This window comes from Salmo salar, chromosome ssa09 (genome assembly GCF_905237065.1).
Source record: "Salmo salar chromosome ssa09, Ssal_v3.1, whole genome shotgun sequence".
Lineage (NCBI taxonomy): Eukaryota > Metazoa > Chordata > Actinopteri > Salmoniformes > Salmonidae > Salmo > Salmo salar.
Window position 1 is genome coordinate 23,448,957 of NC_059450.1, and position 24,263 is coordinate 23,473,219.

Sequence of the window (24,263 nt, forward strand, 5' to 3'; positions counted from 1 at the left end):
GCGGTGGAACTCCTGCAGCATTGAAGGGTCCAACACGGCCTCCACTGGAACCCAGCATCTCTCCTCCGGACCGTACCCCTCCCACTCCACGAGGTACTGAAGGCCCCTCACCCGACGCCTCGAATCCAGTATGGAGTGGACAGAATACGCCAGGGCCCCCTCGATGTCCAGAGGGGGCGGAGGAACCTCCCGCACCTCAGACTCCTGGAGCGGGCCAGCCACCACCGGCCTGAGGAGAGACACATGGAACGAGGGGTTAATATGGTAATCGGGGGGAAGTTGTAACCTGTAACTAACCTCGTTCAGTCTCCTTGGGACTTTAAATGGCCCCACAAACCGCGGCTCCAGCTTCCGGCAGGGCAGGCGGAGGGGCAGGTTTCGGGTCGAGATCCAGACCCGGTCCCCCGGTGCGAACACCGGGGCCTCACTGCGGTGACGGTCTGCGCTGATTTTCTGGTGCAGCACGGCCCACTAAAGGTGAACGTGAGCAGCGTCCCATGTCTCCTCCACGCGCCAGAACCAGTCGTCCACCACAGGAGCCTCGATCTGACTCTGATGCCAAGGTGCCAGAACCGGCTGGTACCCCAATATGCACTGGAAGGGGGAGAGGTTAGTGGAGGAGTGGCGGAGCGAGTTCTGGGCCATCTCTGCCCAGGGCACGAATGCCGCCCACTCCCCTGGCCGGTCCTGGCAATAAGACCTCAGAAACCTACCCACATCCTGGTTAACTCTCTCCACCTGCCCATTACTCTCGGGGTGGAAACCCGAGGTAAGGCTGATCGAGACCCCCAAACGTTCCATGAACACCCTCCAGACCCTCGACGTGAACTGGGGATCCCGATCAGACACTATATCCTCGGGCACCCAGTAGTGCCGGAAGACGTGCGTAAACAAGGCCTCCGCAGTCTGTAGGGCCGTAGGGAGACCGGGCAGAGGGAGGAGACGACAGGAGTTAGAGAAACGATCCACAACAACCAGGATCGTGGTGTTTCCCTGTGATGGGGGGAGATTGGTCAGGAAATCGATCGACAGGTGTGACCATGGCCATTGTGGAACGGGTGTTACGCACGCCTCTGGAAAGAGGGAACGCAACACCCTGCTACAACTTAACCTCTTGGGGCTAGGTGGGACGCTAGCGTGCCACCCGTGGTGCACTCCATCAACAGCAGGTGCATTTCAAGAGCGGCAAATTTGAATCCAAATAAATGTCAAAATTCAAATTTTTCAAAAATACAACTATGTTACACCATTTGAAAGATAAACATCTCCTTAATCTAACCACGTTTTACGATTTCAAAAAGGTTTTACGGCGAAAGCATAAATTTAGAGTATGTTAGGACAGTACATTTACAAGAGTTGTGTGTAATGTTTTGTCAAGTCAAAGACAGGGTCACCAAAACCATAAAACCAGCTAAAATGATGCACTAACCTTTTACAATCTCCATCAGATGACACTCCTAGGACATCATGTTAGACAATGCATGCATTTTTAGTTCTATCAAGTTCATATTTATATCCAAAAACAGCGTTTTACTATGGCATTGATGTTGAGGAAATCGTTTCCCTCCAATAACCGGCAGTCAAGTCAGCGTCAGAAATTAAATAATTAAAATTAGAAAACATTGGTAAAATATTATATTGTCATTTAAAGAATTATAGATTTACATCTCTTGAACGCAATCAACTTGCCAGATTTAAAAATAACCTTACTGGGAAATCACACTTTGCAATAATCTGAGCACTGCGCCCAGAAAAATACGCGTTGCGATACAGACTAGACGTCATGTTGGGGAGATCTAAAATCGAAAATACTATGTAAATAATCCATTACCTTTGATTCTCTTCATCAGATGTCACTTCCAGGTATCACAGGTCCATAACGAATGTAGTTTTGTTCAAAAAAGCTCATAATTTATGTCCAAAAATCTCCTTCTCGTTAGCACATGATGTAAGCCAGCCGGACTTCTCGTCATGAACGAGGGGAAAAAATATATTTCCGTTCGTTCAAACATGTCAAACGTTGTATAGCATAAATCATTAGGGCCTTTTTTAACCAGAACATGAATAATATTCAAGGTGGACGAATGCATACTCTTTTATAACGTATTGGAACGAGGGTACCCAACATGAACTAGCGCGCCAGGTGTCTAATGGGACATCACCGTTCCATGGCTCTTGTTCGGTCAGATCTCCCTCCAGAAGACTCAAAACACTTTGTAAAGGCTGGTGACATCTAGTGGAAGCAATAGGAAGTGCCAAAATATTCCTAAACCCCTGTGTTTTTCAATGGGATAGGTTTAAAGTCAATACAACACATCAGGTATCCACTTCCTGTCAGAAAATGTCTCAGGGTTTTGCCTGCCAAATGAGTTCTGTTATACTCACAGACACCATTCAAACAGTTTTGGAAACTTTAGAGTGTTTTCTATCCATATATAATAAGTATATGCATATTCTAGTTACTGGGTAGGATTAGTAACCAGATTAAATCGGGTACATTTTTTTTATCCAGACGTGCAAATGCTGCCCCCTAGACCCAACAGGTTAACTCTCCGTGGTGTGAAAAAGGTATGGAAGTGTAGGTGTGAGCAAGGATGACAAAAAGGCAGAGAATACCGTTTACTGGGAATTTATTCCTTCACACGATAAGTTTGTGGAAAAAGGGGCTGGACGGAACCAAAGCAAAGAAAGTAAATATCAAAGCCCCCTCTCCTACCTTACCTGCCTACCCACTACTTACCTAACTAACACCACCTGGTGCACTAGCCAAAATACAGGGGATGGTCCGCCCAGGTCTTTCCTAGTGTGTATAGACAATAAATTACTACGGGTATATGTATGCCCGCGGGCCTCTTGCCTAAGCACTCCCTAGGTGCCTTCCCCTTCCCCCCTGGGAACAAAGGAAACAGAATATTCCAAATGTCTTCACAACAAACTGAGAAAAAAAACAATTAACTCAGGACATTAAAGAAGCTCTCTCTGAGCAACAAACTAACACAGAACATAATAAGGTTTCTCAGCAACAACTAACATACCAAAATGTCTTAGCAACAACCAACATGCTATAACTCTCAGCCATTATCTCTGTGTCTCCCAGCAAATATCTCTCTGCAATCATCTCCCTCTCTGAGCAACAGAACTGGGGCTTATATAGATTCAGAAGAAGTTAGTAATTGGAGACAGCTGCGTCCTGACGAGGGGGCGGGGTCAGCTCTCCAATCATCAATGTTGATTGACCAATCAGCTGCTTGTAGAGAATTTCAGGAATCCATTTCCTGAAATACATACATGATAATACACAAACCACAACACAGAAACTGGGGAACGTAACAACTGGTAAGGGGTGTAGCTTACCTCTGGGCAGGTGCCTAGGAGCCTTACACTGGGCGCACACCGAGCAGGAGGAAACATAAACCCTCATGTCCTTGGCCAAAGTGGGCCACCAGTACTTCCCACTCAGACAGCGCACCGTCCGACCGATGCCTGGGTGACCAGAGGAGGGTGACGTGTGGGCCCAATCGATCAGCCGGTCACGGACAGCAGACGGAACGTACAGACGCCCAGCGGGACACTGGAGGGGAGCGGGCTCTGGGGGTGGGATCCATGGACCGCTCCTCTGTGTCATACAGCCGGGACAGTGCGTCTGCCTTCACGTTCTGGGAACCTGGTCTGTAAGAAAGGCTGAAAACAAAACGGGTGAAAAACATGGTCCACCTTGCCTGGCGAGGGTTCAGTCTCCTCGCCGCCCAGATGTACTCCAGATTGCGGTGGTCAGTCCAGATGAGAAAAGGGTGTTTAGCCCCCTCCACGCCTTCAGAGCCTTGACGACAGCCAACAGCTCCCGGTCCCCCACGTCATAGTTTTGCTCCGCCGGGCTGAGCTTCCTCGAGAAGAAAGCACAGGGGTGGAGCTTCGGTGGTGTACCCGAGCGCTGAGAGAGTATGGCTCCTATCCCAGCCTCAGACGCGTGCACCTCCACTATGAATGCCAAAGAGGGATCCGGATGGGCCAGCACAGGAGCCGAGGTAAACACAAGCACTTACAACAAACAATTTCACACACAGACATGGGGGGAACAGAGGGTTAAATACATGACAAGTAATGAGGGAAATGTGAACCAAGTGTGTGGGAAAACAAGACAAAACAAATGGAAAATGAAAGGTGGATCGGCGATGGTTAGAAGACCGGTGACGTCGCCCGCCAAACACCGCCCGAACAAGGAGAGGAACCGACTTCGGTGGAAGTCGTGACAGTATGTCAGGTTCAGTCTACCACTTACATTTAAAAGGCTTCACTCATTTCCTCTTTTTCCAAAGGACGACTCAACAACCTCATTTAACAGGGTAGTCTGCTGGGAGTATACTTATTTTTTCTAGTTTGAACTGTAATGGTTTGAACCAGCCAGTCAAACATAGAAGAGTACTTCATCTTCAACATCTGGGGACACAGATTGCTTTTTTACAAGAGACCCATCTGAGAGTTTCACATCACTTTAGATTGCGAAAAGACTGGGTAGGCAAACTTTTTCACTCCACTTTTCAAAATAAATCGAGTGGAGCTGCAATTCTGATACACAAATCAGTGCCCTTTGTTTCTTCCAATGTTATTTCAGATGCCAATGGCAGGTATATTTAATACACCAATGATCCTCGCCAATGTCTGCATCAAATTGGGATGACAAAAAAAATGTGCCTTTGTCTTCACTTCCAGATATTACCTCACATTAATCTTGGGAGGCTGGCTTAATCCTACTTTGGATCATTCCTCCAACAAAATTAGCACACCTTCTAAGTTTGCTAAGGTTATCCAAACTTTTCTTTAAGAATTTTCCATTACAGACCCCTGACGTTTTTTCAATCCAACTAGTAGGGAATATTCATTTTTCTCCCTTATCCATCACACTTATACCCGCATTGAATACTTCTTGGACAACAGACTTCTTTCCTCTGTACGCTCATGCTCATACAATTCCATTGTCATATCTGATCACGCCCCTCTGACTTTAGACCTATCAATTGGTGGTGGGACTGAGCCTCGTGTACCTTGGCATTTTAATACATGATTGCAGTCTGATGAAAGTTTTGTCAACTTTCTGACTACTCAGATTTATGTTTTTATAACTACTAATGACACCCCTGACGTTTTAGCATCTGTTCTATGGGAAACTTAAGGCCTACATTAGAGGTCAAATAATTTCATACACTAGTTTTGAAAGAAAAAAGAAGAAAAAGAGACTGAACTGAAAACTCGTATTTTACAGTTAGACAGTACTTACGCTACCTCACCATCCCCAAATGTGTACAGGGATTGACTCTCTTTACAAGCTGAATTCAATACCTTGTCAACAGGCCAAATTGAGGAACTGCTGCTTAAGTTGTGACATACTCACTGTGAGTATGCTGAAAAGGCAAGTAAATTGCTTTCTCATCAACTTTGCCAGTCTTCCTCTGCTCAACAAATGTCTCAAATTCAAACACCTACAGGTGCAACAATGGATCCCCAGCTAATAAATATCCAGTTTAAGGACTTCTATGCCTCTTTATACACTTCAGAACAGTCTGCTGACCCCTCTGCTCTTGATTAAAAAAAAATATGTAATACTCTAACTGTCCCAACAATTGATTCAGTCTCCATGCTTCAATTGGAGGAACCTATCACCATGGAAGAGATTTCAGAGACGACACGTGCAATGTAAGGTGGTAAATGTCCTGGGCCAGATGGGTACCCAATAGACTTTTATAAGAAGTTACTATACACTTGCATCTGTCAGAACGAATAACACCCACTCAGACTATTTCCCTCTCTCCAGAGGCTCTAGACAGGGGTGTCCAATGTCTCACCTGCTTTTTGCCATCACCATCGAGGCCCTCGCAATTGCATTTAGATCCAACACATAAAACAGGAGTGTAAAGAGGCGACATCAAACAAAGGGTCTCACTTTATGCTGATGACTTGCTTCTCTATATCTCAGACCCTGATGTATCCTTACCCATTGTGCTATCTGTTCTTAATGCATTTGGCCTAGTCTCTGGTTACAAGTTAAATCTGAATTAGAGCGAGCTTTTACTTATAAATGCGGCAGCTTGTAACTACCCATTACACACATTGCCTTTCAGAGTAGTTCTCAACAAATATACATACTTGGGGGTACATGTCACGAACAAATCTGCTAATCTTTTTAAGGCAAATATTACTCCTCTCCTTACTCTGGTGGAGAAAGATTTTGAACGATGATAACTACTCCCCCTATCATTAGCTGGTCTAATTAATTCGGTTAAAATTAATACCCTTCCTAAAACCTCCTACCTCTTTCAATGCATACCTATTTATATTCCAAAAATTTTTTTTTGCAAACTAGATGGGATAATCTCACACTTCATGTGTAATAATAAAAATCCAAGGATCTGCTAGGTGTTCCTGCAAAGGCCTAACTAAACCCTTAGGGGGCATGGCCCTACCTAATTTCCAGTTCTATTATTGGGCTGCCAACTTGCGTGTAATTCAGTACTGGATCTGTGCAGATACCCCACATATCATTCCAGCATGGTTGAAGATATAATCTTCCTCATGTATGCCATCCTGACTGGCTGCTTTGGCACATTCCCCTATTCATTCTACTACTTCAAGTTATACCAAAAACATTTTAGTAAAAACCACTTTCAAGATCTGGAGCCAGTTTAGACGTCACTTTGGTTTGCAAATATATTCATTAAGGGCCCCTCTACTCAGAAATCACGTTTTCCATCCATCGCTAGTAGATAGACCTTCTCCATGTGGTTCAGCCTTGGCATCAAATCATTCAATGATTTGTATATTGACGGCACGTTTGCATCGTTCCAACAAATCTCAGCTAAATTTCACCTTCTGAATATTATTTTTTTTTTATATATCTACAAGTGAGCGCCTTTGTCCGTGACATGACCACTCAATTCCTCAATCGTTCTGTGGGCCCTCCCACTGATGGATTGTTCACACCATTCCCAACAGTAAAAGGTATTATTTCTTATAGCTATGATCAAATTTACTCTCTTCACAGTCCTTCATTCGCAGCTATTAAAACTTTATGGGAACAGGATCTAGGTGATGAGTTTGCTGATGACACATGGGAAGATATTCTGTACCGTGTCCACTCCTCTTCTATTTGTGCCAAACAGGGTTTGATCCAATGCAAAATTTTACACCGCACTCACTGGACTAAATGCAGGCTTTCTAAGGTCTATCCAGATGTCCACCTTATTTGCGACAGGTGTTGGCAAGCTGCTGCTTCATTAATACATGTTTTGGTCCTGCTCTGGTCCTAGCTTTTGTGAGTTTATTGGCAGGAAGGTTGATTTTACTTATATGGATATGCCCTCTCCTCCCTCTCATTTTGTTTGGATTAAAGATGTCTTACACTTTAGTAAATTGGAGAAGATAAAATTTACCCTACGGGATTCTTCTGACAAATTCTACTGAATGTGGCAATATTTCTTTATCTATTGTAAGGGGTGCGTAACTGGTGGCAGTGAAGTCAGACGCAGGAGAGCAGAACTAGGTAATAGCCGGAGCAGTTTAATTTCAAAACCAACGGCATAAAGAAATAATCGACATGGGTACAAAACCCGACACGCACCAGTAAATATGTGGCACTTACAAACAAACAATTCCACACAAAGACATGGGGGGGAACAGAGGGTTAAATACACAACACTAAATGAGGGAAATGAGAAGCAGGTGTGTAGGAAAACAAGACAAAACAAATGAGAAGTGGGTCGACGATGGCTAGAAGACCGGTGACGCCGAACGCCGCCCGAACAAGGAGAGGAACCGACTTCGGTGGAAGTCGTGACACCTATGTAGAGACGCTGCAATTTCCCTCTACTCTACAGTAAACTGCCTACCTAAGATTTATTTAATTGATCTACCTTTATGAGTGTTTAATATTAGCCTGTATTATTATTATTATTTTTCTATTAGTTTTGAAGACTAGCCATGTTTTTTGTTTTGTGCACTTTGTTGTTTCTAATGTATGTTTTGTTAACAAAGCATTACTTAAAATATAAAATACTTATGGTCGTATACATTCCTACCTCATTCAAAAAAAATTCCCATGGTATATCGAATGTATAAAACCACATGTGCAATGTACTGTATTTCAAAGATTGTTTACTGTAACTGAAAGAAAATACCAATAAAAAGAGTAAAAAATTAAACAATTTAAAGGTGGAGGTGATATGATCCTTAACTAGCCTCTGAAAGTACTTCATGATGACAGAAGTGAGTGCTATGAGGCAATGCCCATGTGCAATGCTCTATTGTTTTAGATACATCAATATTCAGCTGATCTCCTACTATTTAAAACCTCTACGTCTGCTCTCTACATGTGAAGTCCTTTATTTAACCTTTCCTCTCCATCTCTGCAGAGGACAGACCCTCAGCTCCTGGCCCAGTTCTACTATGCTGATGAGGAACTCAACCAAGTGGCCACAGAACTGGACAGCCTGGATGGCAGGAAGGACCCTCAGAGGTGTACTCTGCTGGTCAACCAGTTCAGATCCTGTCAGGTAAGAATCTAAAGGGACTGACACTGGTTGATTTGAATACCGTCGGATTAGGGCCACAATTCTATGGCAAGTCTTTTATAGTTTAGTTTCGCTGTGTTTCTAATTTCTTTGACTTCAAACTCCATCAATTAATACAAATCCATCACAGACATTTTATGAGGTAATGCTATAACCCTTTTTGACAGCGAGCACTTTAATAATCCACCATGCCAAGCAAAGTGAGTGAGAGTTCAAGTATTGACCTCAAATGTTTAAATCTACTACAAGAATTCAAGAGTTTGCCAGCAGATTCTGTTAAAGGGACATGCTTTTGAGTTAGGAGTAAAAAATAATGATCCTCTTAATTGGAGTTTGAACTGCAAAATGGCTGATATTGGTTGGCTAATATGGTAGCGGTTGTATGATTGGACGGGCCCTTAAATCAAGCCAGCTCACAGTGACAAGTTGAGATAAGGAGTCCCTCGGGGTGGAAGCAGTTGATTCTCATGTCACATTTTGTTGTTGTTTTGATAGCCTTTATCAGGTTGTGAGTAGGTTGTGTTGCTGTTATCTAGGTCAGGACTGAAGGCTTGGATGAGTGACTTCTTTGGAAGGCTTTGATCTAGAGAGGCTATCATGACACACCTGGTGTGATGTTTTCAGGCAGTGTGGGGTCAGAGTGAAGGGTTGAATGTCAGGCTGCTGTTGTATGACTTGATATGTCAATGTTATGTAGATCCGCTATAGGATATTAACCTGCTTGACAGGAGATGAAGCTTATCTGCCTCACAAACGTACTGTATTTGTCTCTGTCTGAGACCTGTCACATGACCGATGGTAGGCCATTGTGTCGATTTGGAGTCGGGGGACTTTGACATTTATATACCATTCATCCTCCATATATGTGGTGAGGGTTAGGTGAGGCGTGTGGGGTCGGGACTGTGTGAGTTGAAGGCTGCCATGCTGCTGCCTGCTGGTGTGATGTTCAGGGGGGCAGACTGAGAGATCGTTAGCAGGCCCACCACCATAAATGAGCCTAGTGCACTCAGGGCCCTGAGGGGGGGAAGCTCCTAATAAGGTCACTGCTTGATCCCCAACTGCTTTCCCTCTCTCCTATTTTTCTCTCTCTCCATCGCTCCCTTTCTCCATTCCATGCTCTCATTGTCCCTACTCTCTTCGTCTTTCGCTCCCTCATTGTCACCTTAAAGATGCACTATGCAGAAATCGCTAGCAATCGCTCGCAATAGTTTGCCTAATTTCAGTTTATGTGACAAAACAAGCAAGTGTAGTGTAGAGAATCATTGTACCATCTAAACTGCTGTGACATATCTTTTCCATTTCCAAAAATGTTGTATTTTCAACTGTTTTGAAGCTGTTGTACAAAACTGAAAGTAAAATGTGCAAAAACTCAACTTTAAAAAACGGGAAGCATAGAAATGGCACACATAGAACAGATCTACCGCTTCTTAGACTTGGTTTCAATGAGAATGACAGATCTATAACACACATTTCACACCCAAATAGTTACATTTTGCAGCTTTAAATTGACCACGCTCTGCTGTGGTCTGTATGTTAGCTTTGCATTGTGATGTGCTTCGTAAACTGAAAGAAAGGCTTTTAGCTGACTGCAGGACATGTTCAGCAACTGAGAATTATAATTCCTGGTTTGGCTCTTTTCATATCTCCCCCTAAAGGAAAATAACAATGCTTCAGGGAAACTGCGCTACCTCTTGTTCTCTCAGTCAGTGTTTTGCTTACACACTCAGTTATGGGAAACATGACTTTCACTTTTCAAGTTGCAGCGTAATATATATTTGGTATACTTTAAAATCCCATGATTAGAAAATTATTTTGGTGTAGGCTATCTTGTGAAGACAAAACACAATATTACCAGCATGCTTTCATAATACCCTGTATACCTGAGACCCCCAGAATGGAAGGCAAGTGGTCTGAGCAAAGCAAAACCTAGAGGGTAGGAGTGTAGAGAAAGCAAGCTCTCTATTCTGCAGCTATTGTAGGTATCATCCCAATGTCATGTTCTGTGATGAGGGCTGATAGTGGTCAAGATTAGCCCTAGCTGTAGTGTACCACACATGGCCAGAGCAACACAGGGCTGGTGGGGGGGACTGGGAACAGGCCAAGACATACGTAGTACTGCACTGCAATAAAGGAGTCGGTGGTTAAGCTTTTTAATCTTTCTCCTTGAGGGCAGCAGAGACTCACTGATGTTCCTGACCAGATTACAGCAGCACACAGAGAGGGAGTCTAGGCGTGAAAAGCTCATTGTAACTCATTGTTATAACTGTTGTACATGCCAGCGCCACACAAGCTGTTGATTAGCTCTCACTGTGTGTGCCAGTGTGTGTGCACCGCTGCAATTATGGGATTTAGTTTAGTGTTTTTTATTGAGGGGGAATTAAGATGTGACTGAGGGCTATCATGGGACCGTTCTGGGCATGGGCCTGTAATTGTTTTCAGCCTGTTCCCTGTTTAAAGGGATTCTCCGGCACAGTTGTATACCTTTTTAGCCAGTAGTTTTGAAAGTAGCGCTCATGAGCCAAAAGTGGTCCCTGAAAATAGCATACTACGTCACGTACAGTATGTGCACCACGTCATTGCTCTCTTTCTCGCTCTGCTGTGGGTGCATATTGCTAGCTGTCACTCATATGGCGAGGGGCTGAAGCTAATTGGTTGAACTGAATTGCTAGGTTGCTGGCCCACGTGCGGGAAAATGTAGGGAAAATGGCGCAGCACAGATATCAGAAAAACAGTTGCTTTCAAACTAGGAATTTCGTAGCAAATTGATGTAAGAGTAGTTCTGCTCATAGATTATGCATATGAACTACACATTGACACATCCAGCCCAAAGTGGGAAGTTTAAAAAAGAATTACTAGTCGCCAAATGTCCGGAACATGTCTTCAAGACACTACATGTAGAGGGTGATATTTAGTTAGTGGATTTACAGGGGTAGTTTGTGAAACATTATTAGAAAATATGTGGGGTTTTTTGCTCTGTTTCCAGTCATTCACCCAACAGAAAAATATATTTTGACTGCCCTTTTTCATTCAGTACATTTATTCAATCACTTTTCCTGTCACTCTCCATGTGTCTGCAGGACAATGTGTTGAACATTATCAACCAGATCATGGATGAATGTATCCCTGATGACCGAGCCAACAGAGACTTCTGTGTCAAGTTCCCAGAGGAGATTCGCCATGACAACCTGGCAGGACAGCTGTGGTTTGGGGCTGAGGTACTGTACTGTACTGTATGTCCTCCAGTATCATCTCACATCACAATAACTATAGGCACTCTTAAAGAAGTCGTGCCCGTTTACGGTCATTTTTCCTATCTGTTCTCACTATGTAAAGGTGTATCGTTATATAGCCTAACTCATTATTCCTTGTGTTAATCAGTTGCACATAGACAACAAGCATTATTGAGACTAACCTGGATAAATAACTTTAGGTTACGACCGTAACCCTGGTTCTCTGATAGTATGAGTGAGGTATTTCACTTATGGGATACTCCTCCAGCGTATTCGTCAGAAGCCTTTATTACACTACGCCAGCCATGATTGGCTGGATGTCGAGATGTGTGCGTCGCGGAAGGGTGTCCCTCCTACCCTATAAAAGATCCAACGCAGTGTCTCTGAGTCATTCAAAAATATGCAACACCTCTTCCTCGCTCATGCAAGGAGGGGGTGGTCTGGTGAAATAACCTCACTCATAATATCAGAGAACCAGGGTTACGGTCGTAACCTAAAGTTCTCTTTTAAGTATTATTTTTGGTAGTTCACTTATGTGATATAAGGGGCGGCAGGTAGCCTAGTGGTTTGAGCATTGGGCCAGTAACTGAAAGGTTGCTGGATTGAATCCCCGAGCTGACAAGGTAAAAAAAAGGTTGTTTTGTCTCTGAACAAGGCAGTTAACCCACTGTTCCCCGGTAGGCCGTCATTGTAAATAACAATTTGTTCTTAACTGTCTTGCCTAGTTAAATAAAGGTTAAATAAAAAAAAGATATATATATACACAGCGCAAAAAAATAAAGGGAACACTTTAACAACACATCCTAGATCTGAATGAAAGAAATAATCTTATTAAATACTTTTTTCTTTACATAGTTGAATGTGCTGACAACAAAATCACACAAAAATAATCAATGGAAATCCAATTTATCAACCCATGGAGGTCTGGATTTGGAGTCACACTCAAAATTAAAGTGGAAAACCACACTACAGGCTGATCCAACTTTGATGTAATGTCCTTAAAACAAGTCAAAATGAGGCTCAGTAGTGTGTGTGGCCTCCACGTGCCTGTATGACCTCCCTACAATGCCTGGGCATGCTCCTGATGAGGTGGCGGATGGTCTCCTGAGGGATCTCCTCCCAGACCTGGACTAAAGCATCCGCCAACTCCTGGACAGTCTGTGGTGCAACGTGGCGTTGGTGGATGGAGCGAGACATGATGTCCCAGATGTGCTCAATTGGATTCAGGTCTGGGGAACAGGTGGGCCAGTCCATAGCATCAATGCCTTCCTCTTGCAGGAACTGCTGACACACTCCAGCCACATGAGGTCTAGCATTGTCTTGCATTAGGAGGAACCCAGGGCCAACCGCACCAGCATATGGTCTCACAAGGGGTCTGAGGATCTCATCTCGGTACCTAGTGGCAGTCAGGCTACCTCTGGCGAGCACATGGAGGGCTGTGCGGCCCCCCAAAGAAATGCCACCCCACACCATGACTGACCCACCGCCAAACCGGTCATGCTGGAGGATGTTGCAGGCAGCAGAACGTTCTCCACGGCGTCTCCAGACTCTGTCACGTCTGTCACGTGCTCAGTGTGAACCTGCTTTCATCTGTGAAGAGCACAGGGCGCCAGTTACGAATTTGCCAATCTTGGTGTTCTCTGGCAAATGCCAAACGTCCTGCACGGTGTTGGGCTGTAAGCACAACCCCCACCTGTGGACTTCGGGCCCTCATACCACCCTCATGGAGTCTGTTTCTGACCGTTTGACCAGACACATGCCCATTTGTGGCCTACTGGAGGTCATTTTGCAGGGCTCTGGCAGTGCTCCTCCTGCTCCTCCTTGCACAAAGGCGGAGGTAGCGGTCCTGCTGCTGGGTTGTTGCCTTCCTACAGCCTCCTCCACGTCTCCTGATGTACTGGCCTGTCTCCTGGTAGCGCCTCCATGCTCTGGACACTACGCTGACAGACACAGCAAACCTTCTTGCCACAGCTCGCATTGATGTGCCATCCTGGATGAGCTGCACTACCTGAGCCACTTGTGTGGGTTGTAGACTCCGTCTCATGCTACCACTAGAGTGAAAGCACCGCCAGCATTCAAAAGTGACCAAAACATCAGCCAGGAAGCATAGGAACTGAGAAGTGGTCTGTGGTCTCCACCTGCAGAACCACTCCTTTATTGGGGGTGTCTTGCTTATTACCTATAATTTCCACCTGTGGTCTATTCCATTTGCACAACAGCATGTGAAATTTATTGTCAATCAGTGTTGCTTCCTAAGTGGACAGTTTGATTTCACAGAAGTGTGATTGACTTGGAGTTACATTGTGTTGTTTAAGTGTTCCCTTTATTTTTTGGAGCAGTATATTATATATATATGACTCCCGTATTGCCAGACAAGCTTATCCTGACAACCGACTGCCTGGTGCAATATATCACACACATGGGCTTTGCCCTTCAGAAGATCCTACACGTAAAACAGTATGTAGCCATTCCGTAGCCATTCCTCTAGTGGAATGATCCCGTAGGCCAACAGGAGACTGAAGACCCTTACTTGTGTTGGCAAAAGCGATAGCCCCCACTATCCAGTGGGAGAGGCGTTGTTTAGTGAGCGCATTACCTGTGTGAGGTTTTGCCCATGAAACAAACAACTGATCACATTTTTAAATCCCTTCGTCCTGTCCATCTAGATGCGAGAGCGCGTACTGGGCACAACATATGTAACTGTTGATGTACCGGAGAGGAAAACAGTGGGGGATAAAAAGCTACCAGCCCAAGGAGAAGACACATTTCAAAGATGGGTTAATAATCTTAGGGGTAAAGGTTGGGTTAGGCCGCAATGATACCCTATTGTTACCAGGTGCAAATGGTGCACATAACGAGTGCACTGTGAATGAGTGCAATGTGATGAGTGCAATGTGAATGACACTAACTCGCATGGCGGAGGCCAATGCTAGTAATAGCGCAGTCTTAAATGAAAGAATCTTCAGTTCCACCTGATCCAGGGGCTCAAAAGGCTGTTGGCATAGAGCATCCAAAACAATTGATAAATCCCATGATGGGGCAAGCTGTTTGGACACCGGACGCAAACGATGGGCACCCTTCATAAAACGGGCGACAAGGGGGTGTTACCCCACTGTCGTGTTCCCAAAACCCTCATGACAAGCCGACAAGCTGCTAGATATACCTTAACAGTGGCAAAAGCATTTCCCTTTTCTAATATTTCCTGTAGGAACGACAGGATTACAGGGACAGAGCACTGGAATGGCACTGTCTGTGATATAGTGCACCATTCATCAAACACGCGCCATTTACAATTATCAAGGGACCTGGTGGATGAGGCTCTAGCACTCTGAATAGTTGAAATTACATTTTGGAGGAAGCCCGGCAGTGTTCAAGTTGAACCGTTCACGGGCCAGGCCCAGAGTGCCAACCGTTCCGGGTGAGGATGGAAAATCTCCCCTCGCGCCTGGCATAGTAGGTCCCGACTCAGGGGGAGTGGCCACGGATGGCTGCAGAGTAGAGTGATCTCTGCTAGCCAGTGTTTCTCTGGCCAATGTGGCGCTATTAGCATGCGAGATAGACCCTTCTCCTGCTCCCTGGCTAGGGTAGGGGAAATCAGGGCCTGTGGGGGAATGTATACAAGAGGAAGCATGGGCACTCATGCGCTAATGCGTCCACTCCCATCGTTGCATCCCGATCCCTCACGGAAAAGAACAGTGGACACTGAGTATTCTCCATTGATGCATAAAGTTCCACTGCTGGCATGCCGAAGTGCATCCAAACCTGATTGGCTACCTCTGGGTGGAGCTTCCACTCTCCGTGTAGAGGGTTCCCCCTGGAAAGTAAATCTTCCCCAAGATTCAGTACTCCTGGTACATGAGTAGCTCTCGGTAACTGGAGATGCACACTGCTCCACATAATCAGTCGCCCTTATTTATGTAAGCCACAACAGTGGCATTGTCTGTTCTGACTAGAACATGGCGACCCACCAGAAATGGGAGGAACAACTTTAATGCTAGGGACACTGTAAGGAGCTCCAGGCAGTTTATGTCCGGTGTTTCCAGAAGTGCAGTGCTACCATGCAGTCTATGGAGATCTGTACATGTGATGTTTGTGACATTGGGCTCAGACCTAGAGAAGAGAACCAGCGTTGAAACCCTCTCATATTCTTAATGGGATGACTACTAAAGCCGATGCCATCAAACCTAGCAGCCTCAGGCATGTTTTGAAAGAGACTAGGTTCCCTCTGAGAAACAGTGCTAGGCAAAATTGGAATATACTTATACGTTCCACTGAAAGGCGAGCTTTGAATTATACCGAATCTAGGATTAAACGTAGGAAAGAGATTGCGTGGGAATCAAAACGCTCTTTACTGTGTTTTTTCTGAAACCTAGCGATGCCAGGTGTTCCAATAGTAGCTGACTGTGTTCTAAGACCTCTTGTCTCAATTGTGTGCACAACAGACAATTGTCTATCTACAGTTGAAGTCGGAAGTTTACATACACTTAGATTGGAGTCATTAAAACTCGTTTTTCAACCACTCCACAAATTTCTTGTTAACAAACTATAGTTTTGGCAAGTCGATTAGGACATCTATTTTGTGCATGACACAAGTAAACCACCATAAAAAAGCCAGACTATGGTTTGCAACTGCACATGGGGACAAAGATCGTACTTTTTGGAGAAATGTCCTCTGGTCTGATGAAACAAAAATAGAACTGTTTGGCCATAATGACCATTGTTATGTTTGGAGGACAAAGGGGGAGGGTTTCAAGCCGAAGAACACCATCCCAACCGTGAAGCACGGGGGTAGCAGCATCATGTTATGGGGTGCTTTGCTGCATGAGGGACTGGTGCACTTCACATAATAGATGGCTTCATGAGAAAGGAAAATTATGTTTATATATTGAAGCAACATCTCAAGACATCAGTCAGGAAGTTAAAGCTTGGTCGCAAATGGGTCTTCCAAATGGACAATGACCCCAATCATACTTCCAAAGTTCACTTAAGGACAACAAAGTCAAGATGGCTTAAGGACAACAAAGTCAAGGTATTGGAGTGGCCATCACAAAGCCCTTACCTCAATCCTAAAGAAAATGTGTGGGCAGAACTGAAAAAGTGTGTGTGAGCAAGGAGGCCTACAAAACTGGCTCAGTTAAACCAGCTCTGTCAGGAGGAATGGGCCAGAATTCACCCAATTTATTGTGGGAAGCTTGTGGAAGGCTACCCAAAACGTTTGACCCAAGTTAAACAATTTAAAGGCAATGCTACCAAATACTAATTGAGTGTATGTAAAGTTCTGACCCAGTGGGAATGTGATGAAAGAAATAAAAGCTGAAATAAATCACTCTACTATTATTCTAACATTTCACATTCTTAAAATAAAGTGGTGATCCTAACTGACCTAAGACAGGGAATTTTTACTTGGATTAAATGTCAGGAATTGTGAAAAACTGAGTTTAAATGAATTTGGCTATCGTGTATGTAAACTTCCAACTTCAACTGTACATCATCAGCCAAATGCCCCTCTCTCTGAGTGGGGCTATGGCTGCCTCGGTACACTTTGTAACGACACGAGGTGACAGTGAGACTCCGAAAGGGAGTCCCAGAAATACGTAGATTACGCCTTGAAAAGCGAATCTGAGATATTTCTTGTGAGGAGGGTATATTGAGATGTGAAAGTAAGTGTCCTTCAGGTCGACGAATACGAACCCGTCGCCTGGGTGCATAGAACGTAGCAGAGCAGTGTGTGTCAACATTCTGACCGTGTACTTTCTCATGTGCCTGTTCAGAACATGTAGATCTAGGGTCGGTGTATGCCGCCCCCCTTTTTTGGAACCTGGAAATATCTTGAGTAAAAACCACAGTGGCTTTGCTCGGGAGGAACAATTCTTTTTGCCCTTTTCCCTATTAGCGATGTGATTTCCTCCCGGAGTACACACGCTGATTCCTGAGAACACACGCTGATGAGTGTATATGATTCCATTGAATTGAGGCGGGGTGACAGCGAATTCTAGTCTGTATCCCCTGTCTATCGTGCCCTGTACCCAGTTTGACACTGTGCATGCCAACCAGTTCTCTCTCCGCTCCAAAAGAGGGCTGACCGGGCTTCCCCCCATAGACGGTGCAGCAGCACCCACTGTCAGGGGGAGGGTGTACGGCACCCTGCGACGCACTGCGTATGTCCGGCTGGTTCGTAGCGGGAGAGCGCTCATGTTGCCTATCACCACAGAAGGAGCGGTAGCTCCCTCTGGTGGCGTTATAGGGAGGCATCCTGTTTGTTTTTGATTTTGTGAGAAACAACATGTCTAACTGCGCCCTTGGCCTGTAGCCTGGTTGCGCAAGTGTTCCATTTTTTTATGTGAACTGACATTGGGGAGTGTTTGTGAGACAAGAGGGGGGCCTTGTAGGAGCATCCACCTGAACATCGTCTCTTCTCCTCTTTGGGCTGTACTCTGTGATCACCGACTTGGACCCGGTACGCCTGAAAGAACACTGAGGTGCCTGGGAACTTGCACCCTGGAACAAACTCAGGATTGGTGGAGGAGATAAAACTGCGCTTGGGGGAGGCTGTTCTCGCCTCTCTGGCGATGGGGACATCGCTAGGCCAGACACCGTGGATAGATTGAGCCATCGAGCCCTCTCCTGGGATATCATGAGCCCCATCACTCTTCCTGACGCCTGGACAGCGGCTTTAAGTATACGCAGGTTGAGGTCTTTGGCAATATAGATCTCATCCCACAGTCCTGGGTCCAGTGTGACTGCTAGCTCCTCCTGTAGTTCAGCTTGGTATGCCGAGAGCATGGAGGCGGTGCTGAGAGCCCTCACCGCTGTTGCGACCGACCTGTAGACCTTCTCTGTCACAGTGGACTGGAAGCGCTCATACTTGGTTGGTAAGGTTGGGCCAGTTGAGGTCATGGAGGACTTCTGGCTGGGGTGTAGATGGGAAGCCACCAACAACACAGTCCAACACCGACCCACATTGGACAGGGTTCTTGGAGGAGAAAGGTGTACTCCAGGTACGAGTAACCTACTCCAGGCATTCTGGGAAGACTAGTATTAATTCCCTGGCCGCCAGTTTGGCTTTGGGTAGCCTCTTACCCTCGTAGCGAGACATGGTTGTCTCTGCTACTGCATTGGGCCAGGGAATTACCAGTTTATCTGCAGCGCGTTTGCACACGTCCTGCATGTCCGGTTTCAGATTCCCCCGGCAGGAGGCTTGGTGGCCTGGCCTGAGAGGATGAAGAAGTCTTCGTCTCCATCCGATGATTCCGAAAAGGAGGCTGTTGGGGAAAACCCTGTGCAGTCATTATCGTCTCCAATCAGGAAACCCGACAGGGAGGCCGCTAGGTCGTTGCTGGAGTCCTCCAGTAGCGGAGCAATGGCGTCGAGCTGGTCGCCCCAGCTAGCGCTAGCCGTCACTCCACAATTCCCCATGGGGATATCCATCACCACTGGTGAGCCATCGGGGACACCGGCCCCCATGTTAGGGTCCTGTTGACTCAGGCTAGCTTGGCGTGGTAGCCTGCGATGGAGGCTCTTCACAGTGAAGAGGGCATAGTATAGACACGAGCCGGGGGAGGCTTCCTGGGCATGTTGCAGCCCAAGGCGAGCAGAGCGCACCGAGTGGTGTCTTTGGCCGATATCTTGTTTCCACAGGAGCAGATTCGTTCCGGGAGCTTCTCCTCATTTGGGGTGGGACATGCTTTTGTCGCCGTAGCTTGAATGCTCTCTTTTTAGCTGTCAGGGAAAAAACTAGCGTGGTAAGCTAATCCGATAACCTAATAATCGCTAGCTATCTCTGATGGTGGCACTCAGTGTGATGGCCAGATAAAACAGAGGTTAGAAAAGATAGCTTGGTGTAGCTAGTAAAAACTTGTATTTTCGAAGTAAAACCACAAAAGCTAGCTAGCGTGGTGGCTAGCTTCCTAACGACTAGTCACTGTTTGGATACAGCTAACTTGGTCGTGAACGAGTTAGCTGTACCCATTCCTCCCTTGAATAATTTTCCTCTAACAATGGTGAAGGAAAATTAAAATTGTCACCACCGCACAGTCCCGAGAATAGTGCCTGGCGAGCGAGTTGTAAGGTCACGTCTGTGTACAGTTTAGCTAGTTCTGGAAAATGCAGTCGTGTTGAGATAAGCTTTCTGATGAAAAGCGAGAAGAGGTGTTTGAATGACTCAGAGACGCTGCGTTGGACCTTTTATAGGGTAGGAGGGACACCCTTCCACGACGCACATGTCTCGACGTTCAGCCGATCATGGCTGGCGTAGTGTAATAAAGGCTTCTGACGAATACGCTGAGGGCGTATCCCATAAGTGAAATACAGAAATGAATACTTGAAAGAGAACTGTTAAATAACACAAGTCATTCCCTTCTCTCTCCATCTCTGTGTGTAGTGTCTGGCTGCAGGCTCCATCATCATGAACAGGGAGATAGAGAGCATGGCCATGAGGCCTCTAGCCAAGGACCTGACCCATAGTCTGGAGGAAGTCCGAAACATCACGAGAGACCAGGCCCTCAGAGACCTCAACTTCTACACCGACCGCATGAGGGATGCACTGCGCCACTTCGACAGCCTCTTTGCTGAGTTTGAGCTCAGGTAGCTATAGGACATGAACATCTTTAACTTTAGGACATCATCATCAACAACAACATATTTGACTGTATTTACGTATTTTTTTTTACACAATTGTCTTCTGTCAGCTATGTGTCAGCCATGGTGCCTGTGAAGTCTCCCAAAGAATACTATGTTCAGCAGGAGGTGATTGTGCTCTTCTGTGAGACTGTGGATAGGTGAGTTGTATGGGGGGGCAACAGAGGAATAGAGATGAGTGATGTCACAGGAGATGCAGGGTTTAGTACATTTTTTAAATGGTTGGCCAATATTATTTCACATCCTCTCATCTTTGTTGTTTTTGTCTCAGGGCGCTCAAGCTGGGCTATCTCAGCCAAGACATGATCGATGACTATGAACCCGCTCTGATGTTTACAATCCCCAGACTAGCCATTGTGTGGTAAGTGTTTTCTCCTCTGTCTCCATCTTCCTCTTCTTCCTAGAACTCTCTGATACTAATAACATTTTATAATCCCCCTGTCTCTCCCTCAGTGGTCTGGTGGTGTACGGTGAAGGTCCACTCAACCTGGATAGGAAACCAGAGGACATGTCTGAGCTCCTCCGGCCTTTTCGCACTTTACTGAAGAAGATCAGGTACCGTTTAGAGGATACACATATAGATTGTCCTCTGTATTTAATCATAGGTAGAAAATAGCTCTGTCATTCTTCACAACAATCTTTTGAACATCAATCTCAAGAACCTGGGCAAACAATCTAAAGGTCATGGGCCACTACTATCCTCATTGAGTGATCATTTTAGGCTGGTAAGCATGTTGTTAAGGTTGTGTTATTCCCATAGGGACCTGCTGCAGACCCTGTCAGAGGAGGAGTTGTTGACGCTGGAGCGGAGCCTTTGTATCTCTCAGGACGGGGAGTTCCCCTTGGTCCCTGAGTGCCCCCCCACACCCACCCCAACCCCCACCATCGCCCCAGGCCTCCCTTCATCCAGCAGCCCCACCAGCGACACTGGTGAGGAGGGGAGCAAGGAGGAGAGAGAGCAGCAACAGGAGGTGCTGTCTCTGTGCATCTCCCACATCCAGGAGGAGGAGGACAGGGAGTGGGAGGAGGTGAAGCGGGCGAAGGAGCAGAGTTCTCTGTGTGAGGAGGTGGAGGAGGCAGACCTGGCCTGCTCCATGCAATATGATGAGGAGGAGATCGAACAGCTCAACATGATGGTGTACCGTGTGGGGGATGAGATGTCCACGCTGCTGTCCCCTCCCAGCCAGGGCCAGTCCCCGGCCCACCGCCCCAACAGAGGGGGCTCCAGCGGGGGATCCAGCACCGAGGCCTCCCCCCTCCGGTTCCTGGTGGGCCGGGGAAGGACAGGTCTCTACCATGAGGAGGAGGACAGAGTCTTCTTCATGGAGGACCTGGATGCAGGAGGGGACATTGTGACCAGCAGCCGTTTGACCTCACCTTCCAAAGCCCCTCAGCCCTCCTTGCCTCAGCCCCGCAGACCTGGCCCCCTGACAGACTCAACCAGGAATGGCTGGTCCACTGATGCTCAGTCAGATCTGTCCCAGCAGCCCCAAAACCTGCCCACACAGTGCCCAAACACCAAGCGACCCGGCCCCACCCCCGGCCTGGAGCCCTTGCCCTACACTAACGGCTGGGAGGTGGGTCTGGAGGGGGGCGAGACTGCTGAAGTCATTGCACACCGTATGGGAGGGATGAAGCTCTCGGCCACGGTCATCTTCAACCCCGGCTCCCCCAGCCTGACTGAGCTGGCTGTGGACAAGCTGCTCCTGCCCCGCCCCCCCTCCTCCTCAGCTACAGAGCCCTGCGGCCCCCTGGTGGCCACCCATTGCCTGCTCAACTCCTGTGTCTGCTGCGGCAGCTGTGAAGACGGCCATGATGACGCCCTCACCATGGACAACACAGGGCTGGGGATGGACCTGGGGTTGGACAAACATTGCAAGCCCCATCCTCCACACAGCTCTGTCATCCAGTCCTCTGCCTGTTGCCTGGCCTCTTCAGGACACAACTTACATAGGAAGGGGGACTCTCCCCCCCAGCTGATGCCCCCCTCCTCCCGCTGCTCCTTAGAGCCTCCTCCAGGGGAGGAGGCAGGGGACCAGCGCTGTGACAAGTGCCTGGTGGTGGTGGCCCCGGGATCTCAGCAGGGCCTGGGCCAGGACAGCAGCCCCAATGGAGTAAGGGGAGCCCCAGAGCCCTGTGTCCACCAGTGGAGGACAGTGAGGAGGCCTCAGGCCAGCGGGGGAAGGGACAGGACAGGAACCAGAGAGACAGACGGGGAGTCCAAGGAAGAGAGCAAGAAGAACACTAGGTATGAGCAAATGTACTATAGGTGTGTGTTTGGGTGATGTATTATCAGTGCTCCCCTTCAAAGCAGGTAGGCCTCAACAACAGTCATTTACATATCTGTGGAAAGCAAACTTCCTCCACGTCTCTCTGGCTAATTGAACCCAGAACTTGTCATCCACTTGTTGTTTTATGTTCTAGTTGCTATTTGCACTTGGCTTTATGCTACTTTTGTGCCTATCATAATGTTCACAGATCCCGTTTTATGTTGCCCATATGTTATCGGTTTATTATTTGATTTAATGATTTATTCCCAGTTTTTTTCAGGACTCTCCTCTCAGCTCAGTCTCCAGTAGTGACTGTGAGAGTGTGTCTGTCACCACATGTAGTCTGTCCAGCAGTGCTTACACAGCCAGGTAACCACTGGCCGTGTGTGTGTTTCTGTTTCGTACATCCCCATGTTACAGCTTATGTTATTACTATAACCCTTGCTCATCTCTATTTCACTCACTTTGAGATTGAAATCAACCAAAACCCCTATAGTACGATGCATATTGAAGTACAGTACACAATATGCTGGTGAACAGTGTTTCTGTGTTTATAAGAATGACAATATGACAGTACCTCCTCTCTCCCTCCATCCTCCCTCTCCCTTCACTGGATCTCTCTCTCCCGTTCTCACTCTCTCTCTTGCACGTGCGCTCCCCCTCTCTCCTCCAGCCCTGTCAGCAGTCTAACCACAAGCTCAGGGACGTCAGAGGATCTGGACCACCATGAGATCCAGCTGGCCCTGCAGGCTGCTAAGATGGCCGCCAGGAACAAGATCCGCTCGCGCTTCCACAGCAGCAGTGACCTCATCCACCGCCTCTTCGTCTGCATATCGGGTATGATCTCTCTCTCTCTCTCTCTTGTATGACTATCTGTATGACTATCTGTCCAGGGGTATAGCTGTGGTTTGATGGGGTAAATCAGTCTGTTTCTCATGTTTTTCTTTCTTTTTACTCTGAAAGACAATGAAATCATGCCTTTGTTGCTTAACCAGTATGCACTCTTCACTCCACCCCATAGTGCTTCTCTATTTATTACAAATGATTTGCCGCTAGTCTTACAAGAAGCTAAAATGACTATGTAGGCTGATGACTACACATCAGTGGGTGAGCTCACTGAGACTCTTAGCTAGGAGTTACAGTCAGTGTCAGAATGGGTAATGACCAAATAACTGGTCTTAAATACATCTAAAACCTTCCTCTTAGACCTCAACGTCCAACTGGAGTTTGACATAAAGGGTGTGACCGTTGAACAAGTTGAACAAGTTGAACAAGTTGAAGTCCTAGGAGTAACATTGGATAGTCAGTTATCATGGTCAAGTCATATTGACAGTTGCTGTGATGATGGGGAGAGGTAGGTCTGTTCTAAAAAGATGTTCTGTGTATTTGACACAGATCAACTATTTGTTCAGGCTCTGATCTTGTCCCATCTTGATTACTGTACGGTAATATGGTCAGGTGCAGCATAGAAAGACCTTGCAAAACTGCAGCGGGCTCAAAACAAAGCAGCACATCTTGCCCTTCACTGTACATACAGAACTCACATCAACAACATGCATGATCGT

General features: G+C 46.5%; 1 protein-coding gene across 3 annotated transcripts in view; it reads left to right on the plus strand.

Moving 5' to 3' along the window:
* The window catches only part of LOC106610988 (lateral signaling target protein 2 homolog), a 59,772-nt gene that overhangs the window by 33,467 nt on the left and 2,042 nt on the right, over positions 1-24,263 (plus strand). For 2 of the 3 annotated variants that reach the window (XM_045723503.1, XM_014210762.2), the window contains exons 2-10: positions 8,403-8,543; positions 11,639-11,776; positions 20,172-20,374; positions 20,479-20,568; positions 20,700-20,789; positions 20,882-20,983; positions 21,189-22,676; positions 22,969-23,067; positions 23,372-23,535. In XM_045723503.1, the coding sequence (XP_045579459.1) occupies positions 8,403-8,543; positions 11,639-11,776; positions 20,172-20,374; positions 20,479-20,568; positions 20,700-20,789; positions 20,882-20,983; positions 21,189-22,676; positions 22,969-23,067; positions 23,372-23,535 (2,515 nt within the window). The remainder of the gene's footprint in view (positions 1-8,402; positions 8,544-11,638; positions 11,777-20,171; positions 20,375-20,478; positions 20,569-20,699; positions 20,790-20,881; positions 20,984-21,188; positions 22,677-22,968; positions 23,068-23,371; positions 23,536-24,263) is intronic. The other variant, XM_045723504.1, reaches the window with a different exon arrangement.